The sequence below is a fragment of the Perca fluviatilis genome, chromosome 13, assembly GCF_010015445.1.
Source record: "Perca fluviatilis chromosome 13, GENO_Pfluv_1.0, whole genome shotgun sequence".
NCBI lineage: Eukaryota > Metazoa > Chordata > Actinopteri > Perciformes > Percidae > Perca > Perca fluviatilis.
Window position 1 is genome coordinate 13,135,209 of NC_053124.1, and position 22,645 is coordinate 13,157,853.

A 22,645-nucleotide genomic window follows, 5' to 3' on the forward strand; every position below is an offset into this window, starting at 1 on the left:
CTCACTTCTTTCTAACTCCACACCCTAAGAGTTTTTTTCATTTTCAATTTCTGAAGTCTTCAGCCCTTACGGACACTGCCTCGAGTGACATCACTTGAGGCAATTCATCAGATTTCACACAGCTGGCTTTTAGAGGCATTCTGGGTGCACTTACTTTTGCTTCTATCTCCAAATGAAGTGAATTCAATAAATGAACAAAATTGTTTTTTTCCAAAATGTCTAATCATCTGACCACCAAGTGTTTCTTGCCATGTCAGACTTTGCAGCAAAAATGTCATCAATTGAATTTGGTGAGGAGAGCATTAGCAAAAGTAAAAAAGAAGACCCAAATTGTAAAAAGATGAAATTGTCCTTTAAATGAAGTACCTGGAAACCATTGCCTTGGCCAGTATAAATATTTGGACATACAATATGCACTAACAGAAGCTAAATTTCATCCCTAACCTTTGCAAAACACACACACACACACACACACACACACACACACACACACACACACACACACACACACACACACACACACACACACACACACACACACACACACACACACACACACACACACAGCCATTTCTTAGAAGTGATTTAATCTCACAAACAGTGAAAAGCAGGAACACATATATCTGTAGTTTAAGGCACCTTTCTATTTTTCTATCATCAAAAACAATTACTATGATACCTGTCTTCTTTATCTCCCACCTCTACCAATCAGTGACTTTTTAGACTGATAAAAGGATCTGATGATGAAACCTTCCAGGATGGATGTGCATGTGGTCCACTGATGTGCCCACCATGCATGCAAAATACATGTTGGGGGATTAGCTAAAATGGAATTAGAGGTAACATTATGCATCAGATATGGGCCATTATTCAAATCAGACTCGTTATCTCGCCGAGATAAAGATTTAGCAGATACGAGCTGGGAAAACCATGAGGGATCGCTGGCCCAGATGACTCTTGGTGGAGTGAAACACACAAAGACAAAAAAACTAAAACAAGACCGACTACTTGTGGTGCTTTTCGCTGACATGATGGACCTAGCTGCAGCAGAGCTTTTTGGTCTTCATGGAGCTGAATATTCACAGAGTATATCTTGCATTGCAACACATCCTACAATGAGCGCTCTATGTGCCTATTCCTATATGCATAATCCATTCGAGAGAGCACTACTGTATGTGCTCTTCATCTCTATCTCTCTGCAACTCAGATATCTCCTTTCATTTTGTTTTCTTTTTCCACAATCCCACCGTCCCTTCATCGCCCCCAACTCTTATAAAGTACTCAGATGTAATTCACTTTGAGCTATTTACACCCTCAATCCCTGTCTATCTCTTCACACACACACACACACACACACACACACACACACACACACACACACACAAGTGTCATTGATCTGCAGTAACACAGCACTCCCTCCCCCCCTTGCAGTGTGATGGTCGTCGCCGGAGCGCTAGGGGGCAATATCTGCCTGATTATCATTCTCCCTGCGTCACAGCCTGACAGTCGGTAAAATGAATACAAAAGGCATAATCTGGGAGCCAATTTGCATGCTAAATGCTGGCGAAGGAACATTTTGTAATGCAGGAGTGTGGGTAATGTTGCAGTTAAGCCCAACTTCATCCCTGGGAGACTAGGCTAACGTGATTGTGCTGCAACTGCGTGTCTATCCATTCCCTTTTGCCATCTCTGCCTTGCCTTCATTCCCTCCTTGCCCCAAAGCCCCATCTCATCCCTCTCTTTCGCCCTCTCTCTCTGCCAGAAACCCCTCTACTTACACTCGACGAGTTCTTTTCACCTCCGGCAGACGAAATGCTCCATCGCTTTTCCCTCTGTGGTGATGAAATGGTAGGGAGAAGAAGAGGAAGGGGGTGACAAGGGAGAGAAAAAGAAAGAGAGCAGAAGGGGTGGGGGGGGAATCGTAGTCACTGACAACTCTGCCCTGAAACAATAGCATTGTTCCGACACCTTCAGCAGGTGAACAGGCAGTTGTTGCTTTGTGCTTTACATCTTACCCCTTCTCCTTCACTCCATCTCTCAATCCCGCTCACCAGCTCTCTTGTGACAAAATGTAACGTGTACACACTCAAAACATGCACTCATGAACAGAATATGCACACATAATCCAACCGTGTTGGAACAGGCAGTGTTTTTACCGTCCTAACCTGTCAAAGCTTAGAGAAAAAGTGACAAAGCAAGGACAGAGTGACTAAAGGACTCTACACGCTACACACCACTAATAGCAACTACAACTACTATGGGGATAAAAGAAAGGATGGCATGTGGGCGTAGAGTAATCTGATTCTAAAAGCTGTAACCGTGAATCTGCTGTGCAGTGCTAGAGGCTTTGGAGCTTATGTTTTCTAAATAATGTTGAAAGTGGATAACGAATCTGGTTATCTAGTGCATGGAAATGCTATCTACACTATCTGCATTATTGATTTTATACTGTGTGTGTTAACACAACACATAAAATAGTTAAAGCCAGACTATAAAGTGGACATTGCTGACTCTGTATGTTCCGCCTCTGGCTTAAACACATAAACCTTACTCCCCCCTGCTGTACCCCTGCAGTGTTTTCTATCTGGGTTTTTTATGTTCCCTGTCTTTTTTTTTCTTCTTCGTCTTTAAAGTCCCGGTAAAATGAGAGCGTGGACGTATTATTAACCAGTGAAACGAATATTTCAGAGGTGTACAGGTACAAGATAGCCTGGTTGACACCAGACCCTTCTTTGTTGTAACAGAGTGGGTCTGGGCAAGGTTCATTCACAGCCCATGTCCAAAGGGGCGTCACCAAAGGACGCCGCTCAAATGCCGCTGGGCGCAATTGGATAGTCCTTCAACCAATCAGACCAACGATCTGGGTGACGTAGCAGCTACAGCGGCATCAACGGGTTGCTGTGCTTCAGTGGCCGTCACGTTGAATGTAAACAAAAAGCTGCTTGCTGTCGCTGCGCTATCGTCATCGCGTAAAGCCCGCTTCAACGGTTGTGATTGGTGCCTCGGTTTGGAAAAATTGGAAATGGGCTTGAATGGGCTCTTGGCCAGACTGACTTGCAGAGCAAATCTCAAATTTTCAGAAGGTTTGTCAGGGTTTTCCCAGGCTAGGTACAAGAGGGATTTAAATCAAATCCTTTGCATTCAACTGGACCGCTAAAAAGTGGGCGGGCTTAGGGTATAGTACAATACGAAGCTACAGAGGACTCTTGGCTCCACACACACCTCCCTCCCCTGTTGTTAGATCAGGAGGATGATGAGGAAGAGATTTAAGAATTAGACCTCAGCCACATTGTTTTGGGAAATGAAATCAAAGTTTTTGCCCACAGATATCCATCAGTATCCCACAATATAAGGCATTGTTAAAGATTTAACTGATGAAAACAGATGTAGATCTTCAATTAAACTAATCTGGGTTTATTTATCAATAGATATTATTTATCTTTCTCTCTCTGCTTTCCTTGTCATTATTTCATCTTTTTTCTCTCTTTTATTTGCTTTTTTATTTCCTCTGTCGTGTCCAAAAACATGCAGAAAGCCACAAATGTCAGGGTTGGGCGACTGGTCATTCATCTGTTATAGGCTGAATTTATGGCTGACAGACTTTTTTTCTGGTGAGTTGTAATCACCATAATAAGTGCCTTTATATTTCTGCTCTATCAGCATTCAAAGCATCAAATGTGATTCAAATAATTAACCGCTAAAAGCACCGTTTGTGCACCATCAGTGTTTGCATGGAAGCGGCATTAAGGAATTTCATTCACTGATACTGTACCTAAACTTTTTAAAGAGGAATCATAGGGGTAAGGTAAAGTAATTATTATTTTACTTTAAATAATAATAATAATAATACATTTAAACTATACTTTTGAATGCACAGCAGGGGCAAATGGAGCTAATGTGACCCCCAAATACAATGTCCATCACTGGTTAAAGCTGTGACAGTCGAAAGTTAAAAAATCCTTGCCGAATCACCCAACACTTAAAGTTTCAGGCAAGCTACACAACGTACAAGTTGCAAGCATGACACCGCTAAGTGAAGGGGTGTTTGTTGGGATAGCACATATACTAGAAAAAGATGCTACTGCACAAACATCTAACGAAGAAGCCTCTGCTACACTGTTGGTGGATGAGGCCCACTCTCTGCCACTCAGATTCCCCTCATTTGGACCATGGAATGGAAATTGTGTCTGGATGTGGGTGAGCAATGTGGCAAGCTGTCTTTGGGAGATGATGGGAGAGGACAGGTGCTTGTGGGTAAGTGGGTTAACTTTACCTTCGTTGACTTGGATGCCCATGGTTCTGCTGACAGTCTGGCTACATTCAAACTGGGACATGACAACAAGCATGCAACACAAGGCCCAGTCAGCCAACAAAGGACATAAAACAGGAAACAAAAAAACAAATCAATAAAATGTGGCAGTAAGGCAAAGAAAAGACATACACTGAGTGTGAGGCTCACGTGAAACAAACTTAAATCACATTTATACATGAGGAAAATGAAAGAAACATCAAACAACGCAAGAGTAGACTGAGTGGATACCAGAACGTGACTGTAGTGTCGCAGCTGTCAGTGGGCTTTGGGTCATTGAACCAGAACTGGACTATTTCAAGGTTTTTATGTGTGTTTATTTCATTATATCATCAAGATAATGATCCAAAATTGCCTATTCAACGCTGGCATAATTTATCAGGGGGCACAGAAATAGACTAACGGGGCATAGCAGTCTTTAGGACCATTTACCCCCTAGCTGGGAAGAAATCTGTGTCACAAATAATAAGGCCTTTCAAAGGACCCAAATCTGGAGAATGTAGGGCAAATAAATTCCATTAGTGCAAAACATTGCAAACAAATGAGCAATCAGACACAGAGTGTCTGGGCCTGTGCAATGCAGCGCAATGCAATCCAAGGCCAGTGCTCCTATAGTGAAAACAGTTCCAGCTAGCGATCCGGCCCTTTTCACCTCCCTTTAATTGGCCCAAGGACACTAAATGAGCTAAATTAGTATTGTGCCTCTTGGTGCACGAAGCCAGTGTTAGGCTTGTTCCGCCTGGGCAAACCGTCCCCTCATTAAGAGCCACTGATAGAGCCAGTGTGCTGAAGCTACACTCCGCCAGCCCTCAGTTTTCATGGGCAATTTGTGTGGAAGGATGAAAACAGTTGATGAGTTTATACTCGGCAAAGAGAAGGGGGCAAGGAAATAATTAAAAACAAGCTAATGAGAGGAATTAATTATTCAATTAATGCCTCAAACGTGCCACGAGGGCTGAGTTTAGAGGGAGAAATGAGAAAACGATGGGAGACGGCAGGAGAGAAAATGTCAGGCCGTGAGGATGAATAGAGGGGAGAATGAGATATGAAGAGGAAGAAGAGGGGAGGACTTGCTTTATTGCTGAAATGTGAAATTGAAGCCCCTCAGCTTAATGCCAGAAAATTGACTATCAAGACCTACAGGGTCTGCAAGTGCAGGCAAATTGCCCTCACTGAATCAACAATAAATGGAGTCATTTAAAATTATACATCTTCATTTCACATGAGACATCCTCAAAGCATACACACTACCTTGGCTACAATTCCATTCAGTGGCCTAAAAACATGCTGGAATATCAATAACAGCCACTAATGTTAACTGTGGATGCTTAAAGAAAGCATCTCAGGTCTCACCTTTCTTTTATGGGGCAGGTTAATGGAAGAACCCTTTTAGAATATATCATAATGTATTTCCATATGTAGCCTCATAGATAGGATTTCATCATAGAATTCAAACAAACGCCTACAGCCAGCCATTTAGATTGAATTGCAAATACATCTTTCATAATCGGAAACTTTTTCTTGCTGTCCCCGCTCTGATCTAGCATGAGTGAAATCACAACAAAGTAGAGCACTTGTTTCCTTTGTCTTTTTCTCCATCCCACTGCGTTGAGCACAACTCCTTGCTCTCTATCTGGAGAGGGAAGCCAAGCATGCTTCATTTAATCAAGAACACAGCAGACGACGGGATAGAAATATATCCCATTTGAGAGCTAAAAAATGCATCAGCCAGGCCATTACGCAGTGCAAACTATCTCTCTCTCACAAACACACACCGTCCATCCTACACACATAGAGGCACAACACTTCACTCGGCACCGCATGCACATTTGTGTTATGACCTTCTGAACCCTGCGGAGAGGATAGAAAACGACACTCCATACTGGCCGAGGCCAAGACACTGTTCTTAATCTAAACATTAGCGCGCACAGTATTTCTAATGCATACTGTGTTACATAAACACTTCATCCACTCGGTCTCTCAGTAACCCCACTGACTCCATTTGTCTCCTGTCTCCATCATGAGAGACCCAATGAAAATGGACTCCATCTCTCTGCTAAACATATGGCCCCTGCCTGAGCATCCACTGTACTTAAAACAGAGCAGGATTTGTTTTCATCATTTGCAAAGACCACTTTCTATCCACTTTGATAGAGTATAATACAAGTGTTACCTCTAAATATATTCTTGTATGGGGGCAACTGTATCTATACCAAAACACTTGAGTCAAAGTCAGAAGCTGTTGTCATGATGTCAACAAAGCAAAAATAATAGCAAAGAATCTACAATCGATCAACATTAGCCTCTGTAACTAGGCACAATTTTGAATGCGTAAGAGTTGCTATGCATCTTACTGCGTTAAAATGCGCACGGATGTCTGAAACTGGCAGGAGAAATGTATGTGTGTGTCACAGCATGCAACTGACCTTTGTTAGTGATAGTTTATCAGTAGGCTAAGCCATTCCGCAGAGTAGATTTTAAAGGTCGCGCATTTGTTTTTTCTTCTTCTTAAAAACAGAATATGTAACAGAGAGAGACATGTACATGTATTTTCAGACTACAGGAATGGCTCCGTTAACCTCAGCAGCCTAATAGAAAAAACAGACAAGGTGATTTTCAACATTAAGGTTAATGGGGAGTCTTGTAATATAGTGTCTGCCTCCCGCCTTCTTTCCGGTCACATCTTTCCCCCTCTTTTCCATCTATTATCTATCTATAGTAATACTTAAAGGTCCAGTGTGTAACGTGTTTAGTTGTTCATTATCAAAATCTGTGTTGCCCGTTCACAAACTTGTCCTTTTCCATTAATATTTACATCAATTCTAAGTATTCCTTTTGCCTTGTAATTTTACATTTGCATGAACTGGGGGTAGACGCTCCATATTCATGCGCCATCTTGAAATACGTTAGCCGGTAAGGGACATACAGGACATACTGCGCCGCCTTTCGTGCTTTCGCTGTCACATGATAAGGTCACAGGTGCTGCTAATGCTGCTAATGGGTATCGTAGCTTCCCGGCCCCGGCAAGTTTGAAGAAGGAAACATGGAGGACCACACATATTCAAAATCCAAATTTCAGGAACAGGAGTCTTCTTCTTCACCCAGAAAAAGAAAAAGGATATTGAAAAGAGCAAGAGACCAGCTTTTTGAAGCGTGAAGGCTACCGTAGCTGTAATACGTACTTTGAACTGCGTGGTGTGAGAGAGTTGATTGCAATATATGATCTCAACGCTAGATGGGAGAAATTCCTACACATTGGACCTTTAAGTTATCTATTAACAGCCTCTAGCTATCAGTGTGGTAACATAAAAGGGATAACTGTTTACAGGGCAATATAGAGTCAACAACAGTTGTGAAAAGTGGTTTGGAGTGACAAGGAAAGACAAGCACAGCGGAAATCAAGAGATTATATCTGAGATGGCACATGTAATGCCCAAGACCACTTTAAGCCTACTTCACTTGAACAGAAAATTGGATAAGATGAAAAAAAAAGTTTGTGTGTGGGACATTTTCTGATATCCACTCATCTCCTGAACAAAGATCCTACCTTTCCAGAGAAGTAAAATGGATCAGATCTCTTCTGACCCTATAATCCTTTGTGATATTTCTCTCACCATCACCCATACAAAGTGCATCATGTTTGGCCCTTTTTTAGTGCCAATGAGCTAGTTTATGGACAGAGTATCATGGTTTATGAGGTGATTATAAAGCGGTTTGGATGGGTCATTATCTTTATGAACTGATTTATGGTGTTTGGGTCATAAGGTTTAATTCAGGCACTGAAATAGGAACAATGAATGTATGGATTGTCACACCACACAGTGGCGCCACATAAATGCTCAAAAGAGCTAAACAATAACAAAATGCGATTTGAAAAATTTATGTCATGGTAGATAAATCCAGTGCCGCATCAGACCACCTTACAAATCAATCTCTCTGGTTATAGTGATTCCAGATCATATATTTCAGTATGGATTTGTATGGGAGTTGATGGGGGAAGGGAAATTAGCATTCATTAAATGAATGCAGAAGCACAGGGGGTACAAGCTGTGATGCACTGAACTGTTACACCACCACACCACTAGGAGACCATCTAATATTTAGGCTCATTAAATACAGTCACTTCATTATGAGACAGCGCTGGTAGTAGATGAGCAGCTACATGGAGTGAGCTTATAGTTTTGACACTGTCTGTCTGACCAACTATGAATAATTATAGTCTTGAAATAGGCGTGAAACATTTACTTTAGCAGGTAATGCTATAAGTATAGAGTACATTACTCTAAATTGACTGTTCGCTTAACCCCACCCCCCCCTTAGTTACTGTTGCTAGATCTGTCAAGCTTTCCATTCTCACAAGGCAAATATGCAGTTTACCATGACAACGGTGGCAGATTTACCATCAAAATGATTATTAATTCTTGAAAAGGTGGTTAGACGTAAGCAGGTTTCTCATTTTCAGCTGGCAACTGTCAATTTCTTCGGTCTTTCAGTGTCTGTTCGGTCTTCGTATTTTATCAGCTATAGCTAGTTAATCATACTAGTGTTAATGTTAGCTCCATGAGTTGGTTGAAAACTTAAAATGTTCTATGTTTTCAGCTCACTTTTTAAGCGAGAAGAAGGGTCTTAAATAAGCAACTGATGGCTATATGCATGATATTGTGCTGAAAGACGAAGCTCCATCTCCATCATTAGCCTAAACTCCGCTATTGCTTCCAGAACTAGCTTCCACACAGTGGGACAATACTACACAACTGGTGTGCTATAGTGAACAGTTTTTTTTTTTTAAATTAAACTTTTAAACATACAAACTAAGGATGTGCTTCTTGGCCTTAAGTAACGCTCAGTTAATGTATGTAGTAAGCTAGTTAGCCGGGCATACTATTTATTGCAGCTTGGAGTAGATAAACTATACTATACTGTATAATCCATTCCTTACATGCCTAGAGGCTAGACAAAAAGACACAACTCCTTTGGCTCTTTCAATGCTGAGTATTGCTCTTAGTACAGCCCCATGCACACCACTTCAAGTTGTGGACGAATCTAAAGCTCGACAGGTCTGCCGTGCCTAGTTACAGTTGCTAAACTATGATTGGGGGAAGAGGTTCAGCGAACAGTCAATTACATGTGAAATGTACATTTTTACAGCATGGAAACACAGATAGAGTACATACAGTGGTAAACTATGACATACATTCACATGTAGCGCATCAACTCATCGGCCTTAGAGTGAGTTAAGAGGGCTCTACTGCTCAAGGTTTATGCAGGGTTTAGTATGTCTTACGTTGACTTTCTTTGTAAACGAGGGATGTTCTGCGCACTAGTGATGGCTCGGTGTTGTGCCTCGGTGGTGGGGGAGGGGGGACCTGTGGTAGGCGAACAACGGCCGCGGTGGTTAGAAGGGGTTAAAAGTTGTTTAGGGTCTGTTTTAAAATACTATTTAGGCACTTTAAAGGAGAAAGGGAGGCCTGCAAAACTCAGGAGGGTTAATGAGTTTTTGAGTTATCATTGCCAGAGGTAGAAGACTCATCGTTAGACAGGTAAGTGAGGATTTTCCTTCTACTAGTTTTGCCTGCAACTGGCTAACCTCATCATTAAAAGGTGATATGCTCAATAGAGCCGGTCCTTAAGTGACTAAGTCAATTGGCCATATTAAGTTAAGGGAGAGTATCAACTTCCACAGTACTTTGGGTGTCCATCCTTGAGAAGATATCCTAGTGAATGCAATTATGTTTGCTATTTAATCACAGCATTCATGTAGTATATGGGGAAATCACTGTCAATGTCTGTTATATGCCATAGAAAGGAGGTTATTAAAGTTATTATGAAACAATTATATCATTACTCATGCAGTAACTGTCTTCTAAACACAGTGTATGTTCTTCAAACCAATAAACACAAACGAAAAGGAAAAAAAAGGACACAGACACACACACACACACACACACACACACACACACACACACACACACACACACACACACACACACACACACACACACACACACACACACACACACACACACACACACACACACACACACATACACTCTTACCTACAACAAGGCACAGAGGATGCATGCAACCACACATGTAGGCACTCTGATATGCAAGTGTACGGACACGCACACCCACACCCACACCCTTCTCATCTCCATAATTACGGTATAGTCAGCATGTCCGTGTCTGGGGGTGACTCTCAAAGTGAGATGTTGACAACAGCAGAGCAGAACTCAAGCTGGGTCCTGTCAAATGCCCAACACTGATAGCATTATCTGTGTAATTATTCACAGTTAAGTGAACTGCCTACTTACTTTTAGCATAATGGATTTGGATAAGTAAGCCATATCTATGCAGCCCCTTTCATTTCATAACTTATATGACGTCACTAGACACCCAGAGGAAATATGCGTTCCAATTTGTCTTAATTAACTTAAATATAGCCTATATATTATTTGTGGCTGGGCTTCCATTTCTTTTACATTTGGGCATAATCTCAAAGCACACCTGCACACCCTGTGAGGCGCATTAGCATTCTGCAGTGCAACAGTTAGGAACCACACACTTCTAATATATGGCTGATACCTTTCCAAGCAGCCTGCCATTTTTCTTCTCCTCCATAAAATATTTGCTTGGCATTAATGAATGGGGAGTCAGCCAAAGCTTCTGAAAATCTTGATCAAGACGTTGACTAAATGAATAGGGAAGGAAAAGGCCGCCGGTCTGGCATTGGGAAATGGCAGCGTGTTTGCGTGTGTGTGTGAGAGTGTGTGTGTGTGTGTGTGTACAGTATGTGTGTGGCTACATGGCATGGGGAATATGAGAGATGTCAGGCTGGCCTCTATTCCTCTACTGGCAGTGTAAATTAGATGTGAACCAGAATGGCACCAATGCCAGGGGAAAGTACACCTATCAAGGTTGGCTAACTCATCATGGCTCTACGCACTAAAGCTCCGCAGATGAGGGGAGTGCGAGCATGTGCGTGTGTGTTGATATTGTAATGAAACTGGCCCGCTGAAGGTCAGTGCAGAGCAAGCAGGAACTCTTTCGTCTGCTGCTAATGGCCTATTAATGATTCAAAGATGCTTCTGTGTCTCATGCGCACAGGTGCCCACCCAAGCAGCCCACAGACGCGCCCACACACACACACACACACACACACACACACACACACACACACACACACACACACACACACACACACACACACACACACACACACACACACACACACACACACACACACACACACACACACACACTTACCAGTGTGACACAGGCATAGACAAAGGCACAAATGTGTTTTCAGCAATGCATTATAGTGAGGTGATTTGGTAAGAGTAAGAAATAGTTTCACAGGTCTTAACTTGCAGAACTTAGATAGGGCCATGATTGATTGTCCCTCAGCTAATAGCTCATGTGAACTGTTTTGACAGGTATTTAATAAGGCAAGTTCAGGCCAATTAAAGCCAGTATAAAAAGATATTTACAGTAAGAAAGCTGGAATAAAATGTGCCTTGAAAGTTATATTGATGAGGTAGTTATTGTTCAATTCTCCACGGATGTGACAATAAGTACAACAGTGAGTGAATCAAATGGCAATCAAAAATTACATTACATTCAAGTTCCCTTGTTAGAGCAAACATTTCTATTGCAGCAATTTGGCTGGAAGAAAGAATCCCCTCTTCAAATTGTACCTCATGTTGTATATCACTGCAAATTGTTATGACTACAATTGTCTGAAAGCTGCATTTACAAGAATAAACAATGTCACTTAAGTGCTAATAATATTTAGCCATGCTTCTGTGAAGCATGCTACTGCAATTTTGATCTGTGCAGAAGTTTGCTTTCATTTGCTTTCCAGTATCAGTTTTTTTTGTGTTAAAGGGGTGGGGTTTTAGGGTTTTGACAAAGTGCGTAAGGGGTGAAGGTACATGGGTACAGCAGGTTCCCATCCTGCATTTGGGCAGTGGTCTTACCTTGAATGTGGACATGGCTGGGTCCCTGCTATACCTGTCTATGGTGTGGAACTTGGACGAGTGGTTGAGCTCATGGTACAGCTCAGAATGTCTTTTGCGAGTGTGCATCACTTTCTGGAAGGGAAGAAAGGAAGGGACAGCAAAAATGAACCAAATGGAAACAAAAAAAAGCAAAAGGAAGGGGGCAATATAGGGGCAGGCAGGGGAACGGGAATGGGTAAAAGCCTTAAGGACTGCAGTGACGCCAGCCGTGAAAAGGGGTTAGAGAGGGGACGCCGACAGATCGATTGATTGCTGGCTCATGCTCATACATCATCCACTTCCTCAGTCTTCAAGAATTCGGCAACTAGGAGTGCTGTGGAGGATTCATTTAAGTGAAAATTTGGTGAAAATGACAGAATGACAGAAATGCTATTGTTCCAGACTGATGCCTGCTAGCTGGCGCTCCCATTAACTCAAGAATTTGTCTAACTTATTAAACGTCTAAGAGAAGGGCTGGAATTTAACTCTCACCCTAGTAAGAGGCTATTTGACAAAAACAGCCTTTGCTGTGTTCTGAATATGTCTGTCTAGAGGGCAGCTAAACCCAGATCTTTAATTCTCTGACAGCAAACTGCATTTGTCAGTGCCACTGCCGTTGTGTCACTGTGCTAATGGGCAGTGCTGGAGCTGCTCGGCAGTAGCTAATCGTCAAAGCAGCTTGCAGGGTTGAAAGTGACACAGGGGCAAGATGCCAGCACTCACATCCGCACACTTACCGGCCAGGACTGGCGCTTAGCATTGGCTCCAATTACTTCAGAGTGGGCACTCTCATCTCTGCTCAGCTAAGAAGGTGCTACTAGTTCCTTCCTTTTTGCTGCTACGTCTTTAGTTTTCCTTGTCGGAGTCATATTCGTCTTCATATACTTCAAAATAAAGCACTCTTTTACAGGGGAACTCCAACGATTTTACAGATAAAGTTCAGTTTACTTACTACAAGAAGTACTACCCAGTTTTACTGTTGTATAATGTCTTCAATTATGTAGTAATTTAAATTGCATAACGGACCTTATTCACAGCAGACATTTTGACTTGTCATAGTAGGAAAAGCACAGCTGAAATTGATAACCTTAACGATTGCTCAATTCCATCAAGTGTCCCAGTAAGCTATTTCAGTGAGCCAACATGCACAATACCAGGGCCTCTCCTAAGTGGAATGCAGCCATCATTAATGGTTTTGAATACACCTGTGCTTTTCCTACTATGACACATCAACATGTCTGCCGTGAAAAAGGTCTACAGAAAGCCTGTGTGCATCAGGTGTGGTGTTTGAAATAAGTGGGCATTTGTGGGTGCTAATGAAAGACACCAGCACCCTTTATATAGAGTTTGGCCAACTAGGGAATCTAATGTTCTGAGCTATTCCATTATGCGATTGGTTCCGAGGTGGTCACGTGTTTGGTGGACTCCATGTTGGATACCAACATTCATCTGATTCCCATTGACATAGTGCAGGGAATAGTGAAAATTATTTAAGAAATGACATAAATCACTGAAAAAATGCCCAACTGTTGCGTGTTTGGCTGCAATGAAAGACAGGGAAGCGGCAAAAGATTTCACAAGTCCCCCCGTGAACCAAAAAGGCGAAAAGTATGGGAGTTGTTCATTATTGTGTGAGGTAAATGTCAATTTCTCTCTTCGATATGATAAATTACATAGGACAAATATAGTAATACCATCGTTAATATGTACCATACTGTCAAAAAAGTTCTAACACTGCTTTAAAAATTAATTAATTTTGAAGTTAGCCATGCCTTATGTTAGCGTTAGCTTTTTCGCTAGCACTCCATGTACCTAAATGCTTGTAATCTTGCCATAGTCATATGGCTTTTGGTCTCGACCGAGTCCAGGTGTCTTTATTATGTTTATAATAATATTGGAGGGAAAGTGAAACACAGCTTTGATGGGGATGTTGTTCAGCTTTTCAAAAGTTTAGACAGCTACCTAACGCTACGCCGACGTTTGCTAACATTAGTGCAACAGCGTTAGCCTAGCCTGCTAGGAAATATTATGACTGCCTTTGGAGTTTCCTATATCTGCGTCCATGTTGTCAACATAAGACCTGTGGCGTTAGTGCTCCTTTTGTACCATAATTTGATTGAATGAAATATTGGGCTTTGCTCCTCTGAGATGGGTGGGTTTTTGTTACACACAAAGCTAACTAGCTATAGTTAGCCTGTACGTATGCTAGCGGACATTAGAAAGGTAAACACTGCTCAGAGACTTATTAGGCGACGTGGTCACTCACTATGATGGGCATTTTTTAGAGGACCATTTACGATTTAGAAGGTAAATATACACTGGAATATTTACATAAGGGCCTTTTACATACTGACAAATGTTGATAATAACATGTATATGCCTGTTTATGGTGGAAATTTCAAGATAGCATATTCGCCCCATAGGGTGACACTGTAGAGTCATCTGACGATGGTATCCAATATGGCGCCCATGATTTGAGTTGGCCAAACTCTCTACATAGAGGGCGCTGAAAGACACTATTGAGTTGCATTATGGGAAAAGTGGGATTTCTGGACCCTGACCCATATTAAGAACTAAAAGTCCATCTCAGCTAGAGATTGACAGTGTCTCTTGCAAGTTCCCCAACTTTAAGTGCAATACCAAATCAATGGAGTACTCCTTTAAGTTTTAAGAAATGCATTATTTCCCCTAAAAGACTATATTCTTAAGTTTAAAGCTGTTATAATAATGATTAAAGTTGTAGTTTGTAGAGTATATATATGTATAAAGTAAATGTTTGATGGCCTAAAAGGATGGGTAAACTCAATTGAAGAAAAAAAAAAGCATGGATGAAAATGGGTTTACCTTCCATTGAATCATGGAAGTGTACACACGCTATATTAGTGGTACTTCTACATCAACCTTTTTCTCAAAAGTCAAAAGTCAATTGATGAGAAAAGAGTTAATTTCCAGGAGAGCCAATCTCCTTGTGCTAAATTCATGCAGTGGCCACAAATGACTCTCTAGTAAATTTGCCAGTTAAGTAAAACAATAAGCCATATTCACTGTTAGTAGCTTATCCCCACACATACCCTCTATATGAAAGATATATCTCCATGGTGAAAGGTCAATGTCCAGTCTTTGCAATGGTGTACATAAAACTGAATTCTCGCAAAAAAATGCAGAAATGCAAAGGGAGCTATTTTATTGTTGCTAGAGACTGGAGATTCACAGGACACCCAGGTCATTCTAACACAAACATACTCACACAGTGTCAAACCATGTCGTTCTAACAGCCAATCAACTATGGCCACATATGTGTTGACCCATAACTGAATTACTTGTATTCATTCACGAGAAGCACTCTACTTTGCTGTTTCTTCAACCAGGACCCCCACAATGACATGACAGTGTTGTTTGATTTAATTGTACATGTCAGAGGAATGTTTTTCTTTTAAGTGACACATCATTCATTAAGACAGATAAAAAAGGCCAGTGTTGGAGAAACAGCATACTACGTGAGGTAGGTCTGAAACAGTTCATAGTTCTAAATGCAAGGGAGACACAGGTGCAAAGGGAGGGATTTAGCAGTGCTTTTTGCTCCTCTATGTGTTACTCAAGTCCTGGCAGAAGCACAAGAAAGCAGAGACAGGCTGATGACAGGGGGTGAGGTCCGAGATCTTACCTCGAAGTCCAGCTCAGAGTACCGTACTCTTTTCCTCTGGAAGAGGGGGGGGGCAGGGGGAGAGAAGAAAGCATCAATGACCAACCCCTCCACCACTATTGAACTCAAGACCTCTCAATCTCGATCTGTCTGTGGATCTCTCAGTGCCATTGTTCAGTAACAAAAGGAAAGCTAATATGCACTAGCTGCCCAACACAATACATATTCTTACAAATGTCAAAGCAAAAAGCAAATTATTCAGTCTGTTTTAACGTAATGAGATTAGTGAAGTTACAACCCCCAGAATAAATCATCCCCTTTGCTATTTTTGGTGAATTTGTAGGAGACATTCCGATTAAAAGAGCTGCAACAAACATATGAGGAATGGTTTTCATCCTCTAATCTTGTTTGGACCCCACCACTCCCCTCTTAAGTGCCTCTGCAGCTATAGCTGTGTGGCACACAAGCCTCCAATTTAACAGCTGCAGACATTTCCAACTCATCTGGCCCTGACATTGCATTGCATTACATTGCATCTCTGACTTCCTATTTGGCTCTCGCTGTCTGCCAGATTTGCATTTTGGCAGTGAGAGGAGCTGCTCTCCACAGTTAGTTAAAAGCTGTATTAGTTCTTTAAAAGGGCAGAGTTGCTGATCGGATGCTATAGCAGCCAAGGTTTTGAAAGGTAAAGAGACGCAAACAGATAGAGAGGTGAGTTTCTCTCGGAGATGTCCTATTCACTTTGTGAATTCCACTGCTCATAAAACACAATTCAATTCCCTACAGAGGAATCCTTACCTTAAACAGAGAAATTCCGTGATTCAGTGTGCTTTGTAATATGGAAGGCATGCAACATGCATATACATATGCAGTATATTGCATGTTTTGGTGGGGACACACATAAAGCAGTCATCATTAAGTAATTTACTCACTCATTCAAAATTCATAAGGAATCCTGCTGTGATTTGCTGTTATGATGGCATGATGGTCCTATAGGCAACCACAGTCACACACTAGTTTTTCATTATTTCAGTAAATCATACAATAACTTGACCTCTACAGCCAACATTTTGTCCTATGGAGAAATTCATTCATATTCCAATACTCCCTGCGGTGGTTTCTACGATGATAGAATAATGTGCCCTGTGAACCTTTCTCCAGCCTTGAAGAGATCATTTAGTTTAAATTTACAAGCCTCCAACAAAAAAAATCAACAGTGAAATGAACACTGTGAGTACATTTGCGTGATCCCTCCATTATGCGTCACCATGTTTGAATTGGGGGGTAAAACACTGCTGTGATTTAATCTTGAGAGGCACGCTCTGATATCCATCTCCAAATCAAGCATATTCAAACAGGGTGAAATTATAGCAGTAAATTACATCCCGCAGGTTTCTCTCCAGATTCTTTTTTTTTTGTTGGTATTCATGAGTGCACTCGTAGCTCTTCTGATTTTTTATGAGTTTTAATGACTCGTCCTTAACGTCCTCAGCCCTAAATGAAGCATCTGCACTTTTCGGTGAAAGTGTCGCTTCCATCTCCTTAATCAACCTTGTGAGTCAGCAAGATGCCAGTGGGGGAAGATCCAAAGTGTGTATGTGTGTGTTTATGAGTCTGTGTTATCTTGTGCTCGTTTGTGTGTGTAAAATTAAGGTGGGCTGAAAGACATTCACCAGGGGTATTTCCTCTGATCCTATCTGTCTCAGTCCATCTGCTGTGCCACCTTGTATGGTTAGGAGGGGGTATCTCACACACACACACACACACACACACACACACACACACACACACACACACACACACACACACACACACACACACACACACACACACACACACACACACACACACACACACACACAGTAAACTAAGATGAAGCTGTCTGTCATTAAGAGAATAACTCATTTCAACGCTCATTGTCTTAGTCAGCGGCAGTGAATACTACTCAGCTGAGAATAATAGCAGTTGTCATAGCAGACTTGTTCTGAAGCACACAACTGTGCTATTATTGCAGTGTGTTGGATATACTGTTGCTTTATATCAAAGACTATGTATTAGAAATTGCTTGAATTGTTTGAAGGCCACACTGTAATGTGTGTAATTATATGGATTTACTGTAGCTATACAAGCTGACTTCTCTTCTTCCCATATTCTTATGTAGCCATACATATTCATTACAAAAATTCATTTAGTGTAGTATAGAATCTTACAATTGATTTTTCTTAAGGTAAAATGGAATGTTGATTGGTTAAAAAAAAAAAAATTTCCCAATGCAATAACTTTCTTGACCTAATGTGACACTACATTATATGCAAATGGTTTTATTTGCATTTTCCTTGCATATACAGAATGTCACATTAACATTCTGCAGATAACTTTCCTCCCCCTTGCTGTCTTTCTCTCCTTCTTTCACTTCTAGCCACACCACCACCACATCCTTAACTGTGAACATCAATTGTGTGCTCAAGTGGAAGGTGGACAAAGTAAAGAAGCTGCACCACCACCACCGGGAACTCCTTCTTCCTTCATCCCTCAACCTCTTACCCACCTCTAGGGATCCTGCCGAGAGGCTGCTGTTGGCATTGGTGCTGCCCAGGTTGCGTGGCAGGGTCCTGGTTCTCTCCACTGCGGTTCCCCCTGTCAGAATCTGTCTGACCGACGGCCTCTGGCCTGGCTTCAGCTGGAGCGAATGCCCGTGGGAGTGCATGTGTCCTCCGTGGGAGTGTACGAGACCACCCTGAGCCATCATGTGGCCGTGCCCGTGGGGCATGGTTTTGATCGTCCCATAGGAGCGGTTGAGATTCATGGCGATGTTCATATCGCCCACACTCGACGGCACAAAATCCGCCGGGTACGCCTCACTCTCAGCTGGGTGGAGGGTCAGAGGTGAGGGAGGCGGGGGGAAGGGAGGATCCTCCACTTCAATGTTAAGAGGCTTGTCCTCGCCCCCCAGTCCCAGGCCTCCTCCCTGGGAGGAGGGCGCTGGAGGTTTGAGACTGACCGTCCTACGAGGTAAGACCATGTAGTCTCCCTCCCCGCCTCCTCCACTTCCTCCTCCCCCTCCGCCACTCCCCATGCTTCCGGCACTTCCGTCCTGGGAGGTGTTGGAGGAAGGGGGCGGTCGAGCCCAGCCCAAGCCACTCTCAGTGCACAGGTAGATTGGAGCGCCGCTGCGTTGCTGCCCCTGCTGTCTCTGCTGATCTACGTTCACCTCCTTTTTTAGAGGCGTCTCGCTTAGCTCATTGAGGCCGCCGAGATTTGGCACCTTGTGGGGAAAAAAAAGATTGTTTTAGTTTTACAAGTATTTCCTGAAAGCAAGATCATCTCAAATCAGAACTTCCTGAGGCTAGATTTTTTAACAGTTATCCAATCTGTAAGTCAATGTAAACATTAATCCTGTACCTGTACGATGAGGTTGGGAGGGGGGATGTTTCCGGGGAGGGAGGTGAAGTTGACCCCCACTCCCCCCTCCTGATGGGCTGCCAGCTTGGGATCATCCTCATCATCCAGGGAGATGCGGGAAAGGGTCCCAGTGATGGTGGCCGGGTTACAGGTGTTCACCTCCTTGAATATGACTAGAGGGAGATGCAGGGAGACAAGGAAAGCCGTAGAGGCAACAAGAGAGTAGGGGATAGGGATAAAATAGAGGAGTTAGGGTAGTTGATGAAAGAAAGAAAAGAAGAAGAGGTGAAGGGCGTATGGGTAAGGTAAAAGATGGGGCAAAGGGTGAGGAAAAGGAACATTTAAAGAGAGAAAGAGGAAAAGATGTTGAATGGAAAGGAATTGATATAGTTCATGCCAAACAGAAGACAGTTGACGGAGATAGGCGAAACAGAAACATAACTTAGGTTGTGATACTTAAGGTTGTCTGCAGCTTTAATGTATAGCTGTGACACAGATGCATCTCCCAAAAAAGTTTCAGTTCTCATTTTGGGCTTATATGGTTCATAGTAGCTGAGACGAGTTTTGTCTCTGACACTGTGACCTTAAGTCTTGCTGCATCTCGAGGTCTGCCGGTGAGCCAGGATTTTTATTAGCTTGGAAGAAGAGCCCGAGTGCAAAATGCTGTGTGCTTGAAATGAAATGGAGCCAAATTCCCTCGCTACAGAGTCCTGGCCCATATCTTGCTCACCAGCTTATTATTCCCTGTGTGTGAGTCTGTCTGAGTTTATGTTCTTTTAATACTGAATCGTATCAACTTGTATTTTGGTATGAGGGTATGATTTTTTATTAAATAACACAAATAAATAAAAACAGAACATAAAACTACTTACAGAGGCTTTGGGTTAGCTTTCATGCATGTTGTGGAGGGGAAAAACAAAAAGATACTATACATTTCTAGAGTAGCTACTCTAAAATAAACTATGACATGCTGATGAGAGATGATGTTCAGAGCTTACATCAATCTATCATCGCAATCAAACAAAACTCAAACCGTTTGGAAGTTCATGCCAGATGTCATGCTCATTCTGTCACCATCAGAGGAAAGAATATTCACTCTGTGGACTAAAAATCCAATTCTAGACCAAAGCATGTTAACAGCATTGATGTGACAAAATGTCAATCTACACGTTTCATCAAAAGTTGAAGCTGGATCCTGCGGAGTCTGAGCATACCAGCAAGGACACTGTCTGAGTACAGAACCTAGCATTTTCTCTGTTTCGCCGTCCTCTTGGTGCAATGTGATGTGAAAGGACTGGATAGGTTTTGGGAAATCTGATCCCTTCACATCTGCATCAAACAGTGGAGACCCAGAGAATGATCTATAAATGAATCCGGCAGTTGTTTTTTTACTGCGGTGGAATAGCTCCACTGATAGTGAAAGCAGAGATGTTTGGGTTAATCACTGTCGGCAGTCGCCACCTCTGACAAATGAAGGTGGTCTGTGAATGTGAAAGTTACATATTGTTAATTATTACACCGCCTTTGGGGCAAATAAAGTAACATTAACGTACTGCTTCTGTCTGCCCTCCACAGTGTGGCTAACAAAGTGCTGTGTGGAATAATGGTAGCTTAAACCCTGAAGGAATTACTTGCTAGCTTATGATTACAATCATCAAACTCCATGATTTCAGAAGATAATCAGAAGAAATGCAGCATTTCATTAAAAGTATTGGAAACACAGAATACTGCACAATTGGAATTTCGCCCCCAAAAAATATAAGAAAGTACCAGCTAGCAAGAGACATAAGGTGGCTTGGTCTTTTTGTGTTCACTCATCGGTCCTTTGTGATCGATACATAATGATTTATTGGAGATTTATACAAGTGAAATTGATTTCTGTGAGCAGATTCATATGGCTTTTAATTTCTGCTGTGGAAGCAGCTGAGAACAGCACAGCCCAGAAAAGAAAACTTTTGTTAAAACTCAACCAAATTTCATTGGAAAGTTTAGGTTTTGTAGATTTTGTAGAAACTGTTCTCCAGGATTAATTTGACAGATTCTTTTGGCAAAAGTGCTTGAGAAGTGAAATCCTTTGTTAGATGCAAGTTTACATGTGAGGTGCCACTGCAGTAATGGTGGCTTCCTTCTAGTTCTAGTTCTACAGTACAACCCAGATTCGTCTGAATTAAGTCAAGGGGACGGACCAGGCAGTGTTAAGAAGGGCAATTGGGTGCAAAACTTACATGGGTGTCCTCTCTCTGCAAGGGTGGAGGGGGGAAAGTGACTGTGTTAATATTTCCAAGCACAACACATTGTGGTACATTTGTAACACATCCACACCCACACACAACCATTGTCAGCTGTGAGTGAAACCAGTCGGAACACATTGAGGAGTGTTATTATCATGCGCAATTAAACACAGTCTCATCCAAACATATGCTCGCTGAACACTTATTGGGCGGAATCAGTGCGATTGATAAGGCATTAAGGCATTTTGTGCACAACTGTGTCGAGATCTAGCACATCATCTCTTGTCATTTTATCAACATGCACAGCAGCCAGCTTAAGTTACAGATCTCCATTGCCTTTCTGCAATGCTAATCCTGTGTTGGACAAAAGGAAGAGAGACAAAGGGAGGAAGGGAAAAAGAAATCAGGTGGAAGGGAGAGCTCACCTGTCTGACATGCCAAGTCCACATCCTTCTCAAAATCCGTCTGAGAGAGGGTGGCAGGGTAGGAAGAGAGGAAAGACAATGAGTGTCATTACATTCACTACATTATAGAGGCCTGATGAGTGATTGGATCTTGAATGGGTATGCTCTATCCAATGACTCTGATGCTCAAATTTGACATTAAAGAAAATAATAGGATCTGTTGCCATGGTGACACTTCCCAACCCAGTCAATTAGTAATGTCCTTTGTGAACGAGACCAAAAGAATAAAAGATTTCTTCATATAGTGAATTTGTCCAAAGCCTTTTCAAACCAAAAAGAACAGACACTTTTGTATGATGACACACACTGCTACTTTGTTCACCATGTGTATCAGTTCACAGCAGCAGATCCAAATACAGTCTTTGAAAGAGACGAGCAGAGAGCTGTGGAGTTTTGCCAGGTATGTAATGCTACTGTATGCCTCATCAGTCACCTCGCTATCGTCTGAATGCAAACAGGGACAGAAATTTACACTGCAGCAAAACTATTATCTGCTGTACCAGTCGAAGCAAAACTTCCAGCCGAGCTTTTCTTAGACTGTAACAAATATACAATGTAAGAATACAAAATGTTTCTACGATTTATTCACACCAACA

General features: G+C 42.1%; 1 protein-coding gene across 3 annotated transcripts in view; it reads right to left on the minus strand.

Annotated features, from left to right (window-relative positions):
• Positions 1–22,645, minus strand: part of adgrb2 (adhesion G protein-coupled receptor B2) — a 292,014-nt gene that overhangs the window by 3,587 nt on the left and 265,782 nt on the right. For 2 of the 3 annotated variants that reach the window (XM_039819387.1, XM_039819388.1), the window contains exons 29-35: positions 22,011–22,050; positions 21,580–21,594; positions 19,355–19,527; positions 18,501–19,217; positions 15,974–16,009; positions 12,289–12,402; positions 3,033–4,325 (exon numbers count right to left, since the gene is read on the minus strand). In XM_039819387.1, coding sequence (XP_039675321.1) covers positions 3,969–4,325; positions 12,289–12,402; positions 15,974–16,009; positions 18,501–19,217; positions 19,355–19,527; positions 21,580–21,594; positions 22,011–22,050 — 1,452 coding nt within the window. In that variant the 3' untranslated portion in view covers positions 3,033–3,968. Of the gene's footprint in view, positions 1–1,778; positions 1,833–3,032; positions 4,326–12,288; positions 12,403–15,973; positions 16,010–18,500; positions 19,218–19,354; positions 19,528–21,579; positions 21,595–22,010; positions 22,051–22,645 lie in introns of those variants that run through there. The other variant, XM_039819389.1, reaches the window with a different exon arrangement.